This window comes from Anguilla anguilla, chromosome 15 (genome assembly GCF_013347855.1).
Source record: "Anguilla anguilla isolate fAngAng1 chromosome 15, fAngAng1.pri, whole genome shotgun sequence".
In the NCBI taxonomy this organism is placed as follows: Eukaryota; Metazoa; Chordata; class Actinopteri; order Anguilliformes; family Anguillidae; genus Anguilla; species Anguilla anguilla.
Genome location: NC_049215.1, coordinates 22,446,385 through 22,459,413, shown reverse-complemented (window position 1 = coordinate 22,459,413; position 13,029 = coordinate 22,446,385). Strand labels below are relative to the sequence as shown.

The window sequence follows — 13,029 nt, the reverse complement described above, 5'->3', positions numbered from 1 at the left end:
AGTGGGAATTTTTGTTAATTTTTAATTGTCAAAAAAGGTGACCCAAGCTGTTCTTGGATCAACAAGCACATCTTGCATGATTATTTTAAATTAACTGTATTTATACACATAGAAAGTTAGAAATGTATTATCTGAATGAAGTTTCATCCAGTTAAATGAATCACCATAACATCCACATTTCATAATATTAAAGGGGAGGAAAAACAGGCCATACAGTGCAACATTATTGTTATTTTATTGTTTTAAAAGGATTATAAAGAGTCAGAGCATTGGAAAAGGCAACGGCAGTGTACAATAACCTTTGGCTACAGTATTGCTCCATAGAGGAGGAGGAATCTAGTGGAAAGTGATCAAGTACTCTGGATAAGCCTGGATGTCGTGGAAGATTATGAACATGGAGGGGTTGTTAGGATTGTCAGTCACGCTGTCGTAAAGGTGATGGGAACTGTTGCTCTTGGGTGGAGGTACAATCATTCCGCCCCTCCCAGTCGTAAAATCCCCAGTCAGCACTCTGCAGAGGTACATATACTTCTGACCCTGGGCATCAGGCACTGAGTATGTGTTATTGGCCGAGTAGTTGGCTGAAACCGCAAAATAAGTTCCATTCCCCAAGACAGCAGCTGCAAAAAAAAAAAAAAAAAATTTCAGTAAACATAAGACAGGCAGATGACAAATAACCTCTATACCTATATGATATGTCTGCAATACGAACTCCAGAAACTCAAACTTGGAGGAACTGTAGAATGTGAATCTTCAGCTACTTCGAAAATTTCCCCAAATTTCTAACTAGTTTTTAAATAAAACAGAACAACAGCACATTTGACTGGGGGAGCAGTACCATTTTTCCCAGCATAGCTGCGGTTGAATCCATTGCGGTTGATGTAGTCGATGGTGGGCTGGCTGGTCCCGTGGAACAGCCTTCTTTCGTTATTCTGGTGCCCGTTGCTCTGATCCATGGTTTGCTTCAAGTTCTGAAAGTTCTTCCACAGGCAGGGGTTCTGGACCCTTTCGATCTACAGGTAGGGAAAAGTTATAATGGAAAAGGAATGAGTAAGAATTTTTAGATCTTTCTTTTAATTTACTCGGAATCATAATTGGAAACTTTCTCCAGCCAGTCGTCAACAGTTGGTGTGTATCAGTTCCTGTACCCAATTACTGTACATCATCATGTATGTGCTAGTGATAAATGTAATGAAAAGATTTTCATTACTGAAGACACAAAGCTCTGAAACCTTCTGTATCCCTAACACACACTTAATTCTGCCAAGATGGATAACATGGACTGGATTCATGGATTGGATGGATACAGAGGATTCGTAAATATAATTGGAAGGTTAAACTTCAAAGGTACCTTTGAAACCTGTCTTGGACAGGTGGCTTGAAACAAGCCCAGCACTTCCTTGTGCTCTTGTGTTCCGGCCTGTAGAGGAATCATCAGGCATAGTTGATCAGCCGCCATTGCACTCCAGTGTTTTGGGAGATCACGTGTTTCTGGTTCTGATAAAGTAGAATGAATTTATCAGTACATATAGTTGTAGAAGCATCAGTTTACAAATGGAAAACTTTGTTGTAACCCATATTAGCCTAATCCCACAATGTAATGTTTCATGATTGCATGCTGTAATCAACTTATCAGGACAGAGCGGTACCTAGCTTGTCGATGCATTTTATTTGGAGCTGATTGCCACTGCTGTCCACGGCAGGCCCGTCGGGCAGGGACACTTTGTATTGTTGCCCGTGGATGGCGATCGTAACGTCTGCCTCCTGGCTTTCCAGAGCCCGCTGTAGCTGGAGGTTCGCCAGGCTGTCGAAGGGGAGATACTGGCTCCCCTGCTGGTACTGCCACTCCACCAGGTTACTGACAAGCTCTGCATCCCTCTTCTGGGTCTGCTCAGTCCGGGCCTTCTTCAGCATGTCCTGGATGCAGCTCATAGCCTTTAGGATATCCCGACTGAGTCCCTCTACAATGATGGAAGCCTCTGGATCCCCCTCCTCTAGCTTCACGCTCACCTGGAGGCTCTGTTGCAGCTCCCTAAGCTTCCTGTGGTCCTCCTCTGAGAGGTCAAGGATGGCTTCATCTCTGATCTCTTGGAAGGTCAGCTCTTGCTGGAACAGGTTCTGAATCCAGCGCTTGCCCTTCTCCACTCTATCCTGCGAGTCCCCGCACAGGTGGAAGATTGCCGGGTCAAATGTCTTTCCCTCCAGGCTGAATTTCTTAGCTTTTTTCCTATCCTCCTTCTCACCATGTTGTGAAAACACTGTTTAAAGACAGCAATTAAAACCTCATCATTGGCAGGTTGGTAAAATTTCTCTCAATCCATAGTCTGGCTGCCTGCAAACTTGACACATTCATTGTTCTTTTCAAGTTTCTTCTTTATAACACATTGTGAATAATCCAATAAAAAATTTAGCTTTCAGGAGAACCAAGGGTAAAATCAGTTCAGTGGACAGTTTGGTTGAACACCCATCAACTGGTGATAAATCGTAAGCAGACAACAGTATCGGAGTAAACTTACCTGCACACTATTTCAAATGAGTTATTTTCAAATGAACAAGACGCTATACACACATTGAATGACAACTGAATGTTAAATTACTGGGTTTGGTTTCAGATGACAGCCTATTTAGAGTGCTAGAGGTGGCTTGACTTGAAATGTGGGGTTCTGGTGGCGTGTGGACGTACTTTTAAATCTTTTGGAACCAGTTTTTGGAACCTTGGTTAGTGTCCCTGTGCCCTCTCTCTTCTGCATGCTGCTGCAGAAGTTTGTCAGCATGGGTGCCTGGAAGACGACCAGCCTGACCAGCTGCAATGACATGGCAGGGTCCTGCTGGACCACATCCGCCACTGCGTCCAGCATGGCATCGGCTACCTGGGAGGGGCTAACGCCTCCCTGACCTGTTCAAGAGATTGTTTCAATAGGCATCGGTTTTCAAATGCATTTATTTTTTAAAACATAACATAAAGAAACCAAATACAATTGGTTTACAGAAATCTGGTGAGGGATGCATTCAACCATTGCTTGCTTGTGACTTAAAATATGAAACAAATGTATGCACGAGGGAGATATGGCTAGTGGAGCAGATGTTTCCGACTTTTTTTTTTTTTGTTCCTCACCTGTTCCGAGGGCAGGGAAGGAAACTGAGGCGAACTGGTTCTGAGAACACATCTGGAGCACAGCTTTGACAGACCCGGTAATCTTGGTGACATCGGTCTGACCTACGATGTGAATGACCTTCTTGCTCTTCAGGTTGCCTGACTGGGTCATTATCATATCTTTGTTTGCCTGAGCACCTGTGGCACAGAGAGCCTGCTTATTCCATTTTCTTTTTGACTTCGGAATACAGTACTTGTGACATCAGAGTGTGTCAGTCACTTAATGCCAAATAATTAACCATTTGCACTCATTACTACAACCATGTAGTGCAAACAGTATGTGGGAATTGCTCTACAGTGCTGCTTAGGTATTGAATATTGAATATGTTTTTGAAAACAATTGTAGGAAAAAAAAGCTTACCGAGTTGCTTGCACTCTGCATCCACGACTGGACCAGCTGCATCTAAAATGGCCTTTGAGACACCTTGAAAGGAGACAGATTTTTAAATGTGTTATTCAGCAAACCAGATACTAATAGTCAAGAGGTGAAGGCAGGGTCTGTAAGACCATTCATCTTCTCCAGCCCAGTAGCATTCATTAAAGTGAATGCCTCCACCACCCTGAGCTTGTCTAAACACAGAAAAAGTTCAGTAAATCCCATAACTACACCCTTTAACTGAAGCAATAACTTTAGTGTGCACCCTCCCACCAAACAATTCCCATCTATCTCAAACGTTTTAGGCCCACAGTTTTAGGCTGTGGATGCCTTGCTGTACAAAATGGCAGAAATGAAGCTAAAGCTAAACCAGACCTGATCTGAGGGAGAAGTCAGCATTGGAGGAGTTTACAATGACATCAGTGGTCTCCTGGGTGATGTCACCTGTGACAACCTGAAGCAACACTCCTCCCACCCTCATTTCATGCCCTTGGTTTATAGTGGTGACCTTCGAAAAGAGACCTTGAAAGGAAATGAGAACAAAAGAACTGAATCAGAATGACAGGGAAGCCAAATCACAGCAGTGTGAAGTACATCGAGTCCCCGGTGAGGACCAAAAAGCTTTGAGAAAGACCAATATAAAAGCTGAAGAAGGCACCTTTTCCAGGTTGTGTGGATGCTGCAGCTGGATTGGTTGGCAGTTTCAGGCTGGCAGAGACACCTGTGAACTTCTTACTGAATTCATTGTAGAAGGCCTGGCAATGGAAACAAAGGAAATTACTTTCATACCGTGATTCTACAATATTCCACACAACTAATTTCTGTAACCCAGTTACCTGAGTGGTCTGAGCATCGCTGGGGTGAAGGACGATCACCACCTCTTGCAGATGCTTGGGTTTCTTGCTGCTGAAGCTGAGTACCTGGCCCAAGAACATGGAGGCCACAAAGTCCTTAGGGAAACCCAGGTTTCCACTGCCAATGGCTGAGAATGCGATGGATCTTTGCTGGAGCTCCTCCGCTTTCTTAAGACATTCTTCCACAATGCCTTCCAGTACCTGTGATCAGTAACATACTCTAAATTAGTCCTGTGGTTTATAAGGATGCAGACCTCATTTCAGTTTAAATGTTTTTAACTGGTATTTTACCAACTATTCGTGGCTCTTCAAAAATATTTAATCTTGAGTTCATAATGATTTCGTATTTTTTCATTTTATGTACCAGTCAGCAATAATACAGGTTCTCAAGGACAAACATTTTATAATAAATTTTAAACATTATTGTTACAATATAAATAATTGGAAAAAATGCTAAATAAAAATGTGTATGTAAATAATTACTATGATTTCCCAAAACTTTCCATTAACTAAAGCTAAACTGTAGCTAAAGCCGTGTTAGCATGGCACATTGAAACAAAAATATTAAAACAAAACTGTGTTCTAGAAAATGAACGTACACAGCAATTCACCCCCTGTGACTAAGTAATGCTGGAAAAAAATGTATTCATAATAATAATAATAATAATAATAATAATAATAACAAAAACAATAATAATAATAATAATAATAATAATAATAATAAATAATTGAGATCAGCACCCTAGCCTTAAACAGTGACTTCTGCAGATGGCCGGCAGTGACTTTGCAGGTTTTACCAAACAGGATATGTATATGAGCAATACAATGTGTGTGGTTTTACCTTCTCTGTCTTGCCCTTGCCTTTGTCCCAGTGGGGCGCGATGGCATGAAGCACGTGTTTGCTCTTCAGGTTGCAGCCTTTGGTGATGAGGACCGCTCCTATCACGGGGTTGTTTCCAGCCGCCTCTGCCTGAACCAGGTTCTGGAGCTCCGGACCGGCAGCGTTCAGGATTGCCTTGGAAACAGCGCCAGATTCGAGGCTGAGCTTCTCTCCCAAGGTGTTCACAATCACATCTGTCTGACAGTGGGAAGGGACATCAGAGACAGGCGTGTTTCTCTTACTGAGACTGTGAAACCCGACAATCAAATAGATTATTTTGAGCAGAAATGTTAGAGGTAATAATCTCCACTGCAAATACACATTCTTTTCTTTAAAAATGACATTATACATTATAATTATTATTTCATGGAAGATCATGAATTATTATTATTATTATTATTGTTATTATTATTATTATTATTATTAATAATAATAATAATAATAATAATAATAATAATAATAATAATGTATTACTGCTACTTTTACCACTAACATTTTATTTACTGAATAATTTCTAGTGCAGGATAAATTAAAGGTTTTTGTTCTGTATTACTATAGTCATCGATACTCCACAGCTGCTATATGCTCACTATCGTGTTCTTTTCCACCCTCTCTCCCTAACTTACTGATGCATCCTGGATATTCCCTTTTGACAGGATAATAGTCAGCCCCTCTTTTGTTTGCACCCTCTCTTGGCTGGTGCTACTCTGCACTTTTCCATGCTGCTTTTCTTCAGTTGCAAGCCTGGCCTGGGGCGTGGCCAAGTCGGCGAAGACCTTCTGCACAGCATCTTCAATGGCTTGAACTGTCTTGTCGTCGTTGGCAACCAAATGGATTTTCTTTAGGGTGTTTGCAACATACAGGTCATCACAGTGTTCCCTGATCACCACGGTGATGGCTTGGATGCTCGTGTCTAGTGGGAAGCCCATGTTACCAGAGCCTATGGCTGGAAGGGCCATGGACAGGCAGCCATTTTCCTCTGCCAGCATCAGACTCTGCTTCATCGCCTGCCTGAGGATACTGACTGACGTCTGCACATCTGTCTGGTCAAATCGGGGGCACACAGCGTGAATGACATACTTGCAGGGAAGGTGGCCGGCGTTTGTGATGACGGCTTCCCCTGGAGACAGTGTGCCCTTGGTGGTGATGATATGGTCACACTGTTCCTGCAGCTTAGGGCCAGCAGCCTTCAGGAGAGCACCTGCCAGTCCACCTTCTTGGGAAAGTTTCTCATTAGCCGCATAGACCACTGCATCTGCTAAGTACTGGCAGATGTCAGCTTTGCAAATGGCGATTGCCACTCCACCAGGCACCTGCACTTTGATAAACTTGTCATCTTCAAATCCTTCGTCTGAGTCCTCCACCAGTTGAACCACACACCCTATCTTATCAGCTGCCATGCCCACAAGCATTTCCTGCTTCTCCTGAAAGAACTTTTTTGCTCCAGGCTTGGTGATTTTCATGGTGTCAAAATGAACAGAGGAAATCATGTTCTGAAGTGAATTCTTAAACACTACCACATGAGCTCTGGGTCCTTGCAGTGTGATGCTTGGTCTCCTGGTCTCATAATTAAACTTAACTTGTACATCTTTATCAATGGCCTCTGACAAGGTTTCTCGGTTGTGGTCTTGAATAAATTTTAATGTAGCCCTTGATTTAATGTCCATAGTTACTTCATCTATTGTGTTATTGGACACAAAATTCCTCAACTTTTGCCCAACTTCATTAACTGAGTCTTGAAAGCCAGACACCACTACTTCTTGTTTGGTGTTGTTGCCTATTCTCCGGACTGTCACTGTCCTCAGAGGGGAGTTGAAGGATTCCTTCAAACGGGTGACTAAATCCTGCCATTCTGGTTTCCTCAGCACATTCTGGTCTTCCACCATTATGTTGTAAGAGCCCAAAGCTGTCTTTAGCTGCTTCTCTGCATCACAGAGGTCTTGGTCTGTTCCTCCTACAAGCTGGACTCTTCTGTCGTCTGTTTCATACGTGGCCTTGATCCCCACTGCCGTGAATAAAGTGTTGCAGAGTTCCTCTTTGTCCGCCTCACACAGGAAGGAAAGCACGTTCTCTTCAACCTCCACCACCTTCCGTTTCAAAGCCACAATTTGCTCCAGAACCTTGATCTTGGCAGCATACACCTCAGCGAACAATCCACAGAGGATCATCTTCTGGCCTTCTTGACTGTAAGTCATCTTCAGCTCTGGATAGCCGGCAGCAATTTTCTGAGGCAGCCCATCTTGTCGCAGGATATAGTAGAGAGAAGGCTCCAAAGGGACCTCCTCCGTGATACTGTCCCTCTGCCTCTCTAACTTTCTGGTGGCTGTTCCAACACTGCTCTCCAGTACATCCTTGAGCCTTTTGACATCCTCGGCTAGGCCCGCTAGAGCTACCACCCCTCTAGCCATGTCGGGGACTATGACGACGGCCTCCGTCAGGGCCCCACAGATCTCAGTTTCTATTTCCTTCCACACAGCAGGCATAACTTCACACTCAAAGGACTGGAATTTGGCAATGGCTACGTGAAAGGTTGCAATGGCTTTCTCCTTCCAGCCATTGATGTGCATAGTCTTCAAACCCTTCTGCTTCAGCAGGGAGGGCAGGGGGCTTATGTGCACCTCGGGACTCTGCAGCTCCACTTTGCAGAAATTCACAGCCATTATTTCATTGATCTCTTCGACCAGTTTTTTGTCTTGCAGGAATTTCCACACAGCAGCATCCATGCTCTCAGTAAACGAATCTGGCAACTTCAACGTGGGTCTCTCTTTACCGTACAAAGCTGTTCCCAGAGATTTGTAATATGGATACACTCCAACAGTTGTTTCCTGAATGCAATGCAATTTTTTCATGACTTCATTCACACCTGCCATAAGAAATAACAAACAGATATATGAATGAAGTGCAATGTCTGCTGTTGCATTGCTTTTAAGTAAATATCATCCTTCATCTCAAATCTCATTTTATTGTTTTTAACAGTCTCTACGATACAGGTAATGATACATTACCTTTATGATGTCTGAAAGTTATGAGTGCAGATTGTTCATGTTCCAGTTTTATTGCTTCTTCTACTTCTCCTTTTCCTTCTCGTTCAAAGTAGAGCTGAAGATAATCAGTGCTGACTTTAGGAGGTATTTTGTCAACTTTCACACTCTTTGTAACTTCAAGGGTCCTGGCAGATAAATTATTCCTCTTAAACATCTTGCTGCTTGAGCACTTTGAAAGGAAATGAGACACTTCTGCAAAAGCATTAATGACAAAAGTTAGGTACCATTTTTGCCAGTTTGTCTTACTGGAACAAAACTCTTTATCAGCACATTGCAGTTTTTCTCAAATCTTTATGCTCTGTAGTCAACTGAAACTGTAGATACCAAGTTAAAAGTTAAAAATCAAAATCTTAAGAATCAAAATGCTAAATTATTTCTGTCAGACTTTTCGCTTGTTTTAAAATTGTGAATTCAAATCACACACTTCAACACACTTCACCATATTTAGTACAGTTTTATAATCAAACTATGTGCACACATGAAAAACCTGTTTCCAACTGACAAATAATCACTGGCAGTGAAATTCTGTCATACCTTTGCTGCACAAACACTATTGTCATAATTTAACAATCAGCTGTCACGTCCAAACCATTGATATTTTTTGTAGAAAAAACATTTGTACAAAAAAGTAAACATTTAGACATTTTTTCACTTTTTTCTTTTGTACTGTTGACTGTAGGGGCTTTTTCCCCCATACAGTAAAATATTGTTTATTCAGGTAAAAATATATTTTTATTTTTCTAAATATTTACATGATGATTCACCAACGCATTCTAAGGGTTCAGGTAGACACTATAACTGTTAAGCTACTGAACTTGCCCTAATATGTCTATACTGGTGCCTTGTGGAATATCTTCACATCAAACACCCTTACTTTTGCTGTTCTTAAAGGACACCACAGTCGCACTGATGTCAGGAATGATTTCCAGGCTGAAGTCCTCCTGTTCCGCAGAAGTGTCACTGATGTTCTCCACCAACATCTCCATCATCTCCCTGCTCATTTTCTCTGGGACATTTTCCAGCAGCACAGAGACCGTCTCCACCTCTGCCTCTTCCTCTGCCTCCACCTCCTCCTGCACTGCGTCCGTTTCCATGGTCTCCTCATGGGTCTGGATGGAGGGTCCCTTTCCATCCGCTCCATCAGACACAGTAGGCAGACTGGCAGGGGGGACTGATGCTGGGAAATGAGCACGTTAGTGACTATGTTTAGAGAACTGAGCTTTTTACCCTGGGCTGTTGTCCTCAGGGTCAAAAATGACCTTTTTCAGAATTTAAGAGCAGCAGTACACCATCAGGGTATAAAGATTGTCTTATGTGTCTTTTTTAAACCCTTTATGAAATCAGAAGCCGTAATCAAAGTTAAGCACCTTACATCTATTACAGGAAAAAAATCTATTATGATGTGTGTCTTGTAGTAAAAACAAGTGATACAGACTGAAGAAATACAGTCTCTGGAATGTGAAGTAGGAAAAGATATTTACAGATTTATTGATAAGTGACAGGTTGTTTCTTCGAGAAAAATTCGATGAAGAGGCTTTGTCATAGGGGTCTGGTGAGGGTGGGTCATTTCTGACTCTGTGGACTCCGGGATAGCACAAGGGTTCATTCGAAGGTAATAGATTCCACTAGCAGATGGGGCACTGCCTTACCATTGTCTAGCACACTTAACCTGAATTACTTCAATAAATAGTCAGCTAGGGCTGTGCTTGCGTAATTGACACCGGGATGAGGAATGAATTGCCAAGGTAATTCATTAATTTTTTAACCATTATTATACGGATTTAAGGAACGGTGCAGCGCCTACCTGTAAATACACACAAACTGACACTCTCTCCTCACGTTTCTTTGAAGCTTAATTACTGGTTGTCATCACAACTCCACACAGTGCGATAGAGAGGTACTAGTGGTTTTAGGCCGAGGTTCTAACAAGTTATTATGGCCAGTCATTAAAAATATTAAATAAATGTTGTTGTTTAGTAGTTTTATATTAATAACATATTAAAATATGTTTCATTTAAATGGTCTAGTATTATAATATGGCCACAAAATAATTTTAATCTAAAGGTTAGAGGTGAGCCTCAAAATGTTGACAAAGCGATTTGTCACTTATGCCAGAAAAAGTTAAACTTTTCAAAATTTTAATCTGGATCACAACTGCCCAGATAATGAAACACCAATTTTTAGAATCCAGGATCAGACTAATCCTACTGATCGTGATCCAAATGTTTTTTCAAAACATTTTAAAATAGGATAGTTCTGATCCAGATCCCACGAGATCACGATTTCAAAATCCATATTTTCAGTCATTTAATCAATCTCTGTTTCCATCTGTTGGACCAAATAATAACAGGATGCTTGTTCAAGGAAAAACTCATTATTTCTTACATTTATTTGTACAAGCATACAATACAGAGAATTTTAAAGACAAAAATCAATGTCTCCTCGAATGAGGAAATTAAATCCAAACAATGTTCCCCATTTCTCTGCTCAGTTTTTTCAAGCAATTTATTGAAAATAAAGTTTCAAATGCAGACTTGTGAGAATGATCATATGGTGTTAAATCATTATCTGAGTTATAGCTTTTGTTTGCAGTAAAAAAAAATAGTAGGTGACATGAGTCTTTTTTTTTAAGGTTTTGAGTTTTAGTTTTTTTTTATTTTATTTTGATTTTGGCTATTTATAATTTGTCAGGAACATAGGGTGTATTTCCCCACATCCTCACCAATCAGAACAGTGTTCCTTTAACAATAAGGGCCATGATTTCTCTAAACCAGGCCTGAATCAATTGTTGGCATCAAAACCATCCTGATTTTGCCTTTGAGCTTTAACAAAATGCAAAAACAACAAAAAAGATTAAAAATAGGATTGGATCACCAAATCCAGATCCCAATCTGAGGGACAGACATCTGTTTAAAAAACCCAATTTTCACATTCAATCCAATATAATTACTTATCCTGTTACTTAAGTTTTGTAAATCCATCTCCAGTAGCCTAATTTAAAAAGCGTTTATTTATATAGGGTAGGCTGTTTGTAAATAGGTTCATTCAGCTAATTCAATTCAATTTTGTATAGATTTTATTTAAATGTAATTTAAAACCTTCAACCTTCAAAAGTGCAACATTTGTTTGTCACTTAAAAGTTAATGTTTAAGTATTTGTACATTGTCTAGGCCTAAGTAGATGGCATGCTCTAAGAACTTTGCTATTATTTACTTTCTTGCTTGTTTTGTGATAAATGTCTGTTTTGATCATTCGCAACTGTTCAATACTGATATGCTATCAATGGCAATAAAGTTTTTCTAAATGTCTAAATAAAAGCACTGCTTTTAATTTTGTGTGTAGAATAAGTATGAAACTGAAGCTGCATTTATGTTTGAGTAAGACCAAAGTTCACTATTATTATTTAATAATAGTATCATTAATCCAAATTATGTTTCTTTTACAAATTATAGACCATTTCTTCTTGTTGTTGTCTAAAGTTTTTTCTAGCCACTTGAAAGCTAATTGCATTATGTTTTTCATGGAGTGCACGGCTTGAGACGTTATCTATATAATTGTGACGTACAGTAGCTAGTTAACGTTTATATCTGAGTCTAAGAGACTTCGCCGTCCATGAGCTTTCGTTATACAGTTCACCCAATACAGCTCAGAAATAATCATTAAATAGCGGTGTCAGTCAGGTATAAGTAACTACAACACTGACATAAGATAAACCATCCAGTACAGTTTAATATTTTAATCAAGCAATCTGTAGGCCTACTTACAGATTTCACCTGATGTTCCGGGGAAGTTCTGTCAAAAGAAATAACAGGATTTTGCTGATTGTGATAGCATGGTTCTGTTTTAGGCAACATTACTATTTTGATTTTGTGCAGTGATTACAACTAGCGACAGTGGTGGGCTACGCAAATTCACTGGTAATTGCCAGCGGTTGACTATTCAATGTACGCTTACACTGCACTTCTCTTCAGATTGCGGCAGTCCGACGATCAGCTTCAGCACTCCATGCCCAAGTTTCAATTCGTGTCCTTCCTTCTCAAGAACTCTCTGTCTTACTGCGCATGGGCGAGAGACAGCCGAATACGTTACTGTGCTGTCAACACGTTTTTATGAACAAACATATGTTAAGACATTAACCAATGTAGCAAGACTTGGTTACCAGTGTTTTAAAGGTGGAGTACTAACGTCGTGGTTTTAACCAAGTAATTGTATCTAGAAACAGTGGGAAATTGTCAAAACACCTTGTGAGATTACGGAGATTGCGAGAGTAAATGTTAAACTCCAGGTCGATGACATTTCATGGGAAGCCTAGGAACTGACTTTACAGTTAAAACAGATTATTCGCAGTCGAATTGAATGCCGAGCATTTGTATCGTTGCGCACTTACCTTCTTGGGTTTTGAACCGCACGACCGCTCTCTGTCCATCTGATGCTTCGTATTCTACCAAACAGTCACCGCCGTTAGACTTTCTACTCTGGAAGTAAATGTTAAGCTTGTTTTTCAATTTAGGGGTACCCGGGTTCCAGTCTCCTTCCACCCAGAGGGGGAAAGGGAAACAGTCTTCCATCGCTCCCTTTCTCAAATGCGGTCTCTTTACATTTGCACGTAAGGTAGTCTACGGTTCAGTTTCACTTTTCTTTCTGTAAAAATGCACTTCCTTCTTTCCTGCCAGTAAAATTTGAACGGGCCTAACTCACGTAGCCTAGTTTAGCACATAGCC

At 40.8% G+C, this 13,029-nt stretch overlaps 1 protein-coding gene across 1 annotated transcript; it reads right to left on the bottom strand.

The window, feature by feature from the left end:
• Window positions 1-211: 211 nt before the first annotated feature.
• parp14rs1 (poly(ADP-ribose) polymerase family member 14-related sequence 1) lies at window positions 212-12,984 on the bottom strand. Its single transcript, XM_035393885.1, has 17 exons — window positions 12,696-12,984; window positions 12,263-12,363; window positions 12,073-12,100; window positions 9,183-9,485; window positions 8,270-8,500; window positions 5,891-8,127; window positions 5,226-5,462; window positions 4,367-4,585; window positions 4,189-4,285; window positions 3,906-4,052; window positions 3,516-3,578; window positions 3,116-3,292; window positions 2,684-2,896; window positions 1,650-2,258; window positions 1,352-1,497; window positions 839-1,013; window positions 212-620 (listed from the first exon to the last, which is right to left on the bottom strand). The coding sequence occupies exons 1-17, from the start codon at window positions 12,874-12,876 to the stop codon at window positions 337-339; spliced, it is 5,448 nt and encodes a 1,815-aa protein (XP_035249776.1). The 5' UTR covers window positions 12,877-12,984; the 3' UTR covers window positions 212-336.
• Between the last annotated feature and the right edge of the window lie 45 nt (window positions 12,985-13,029).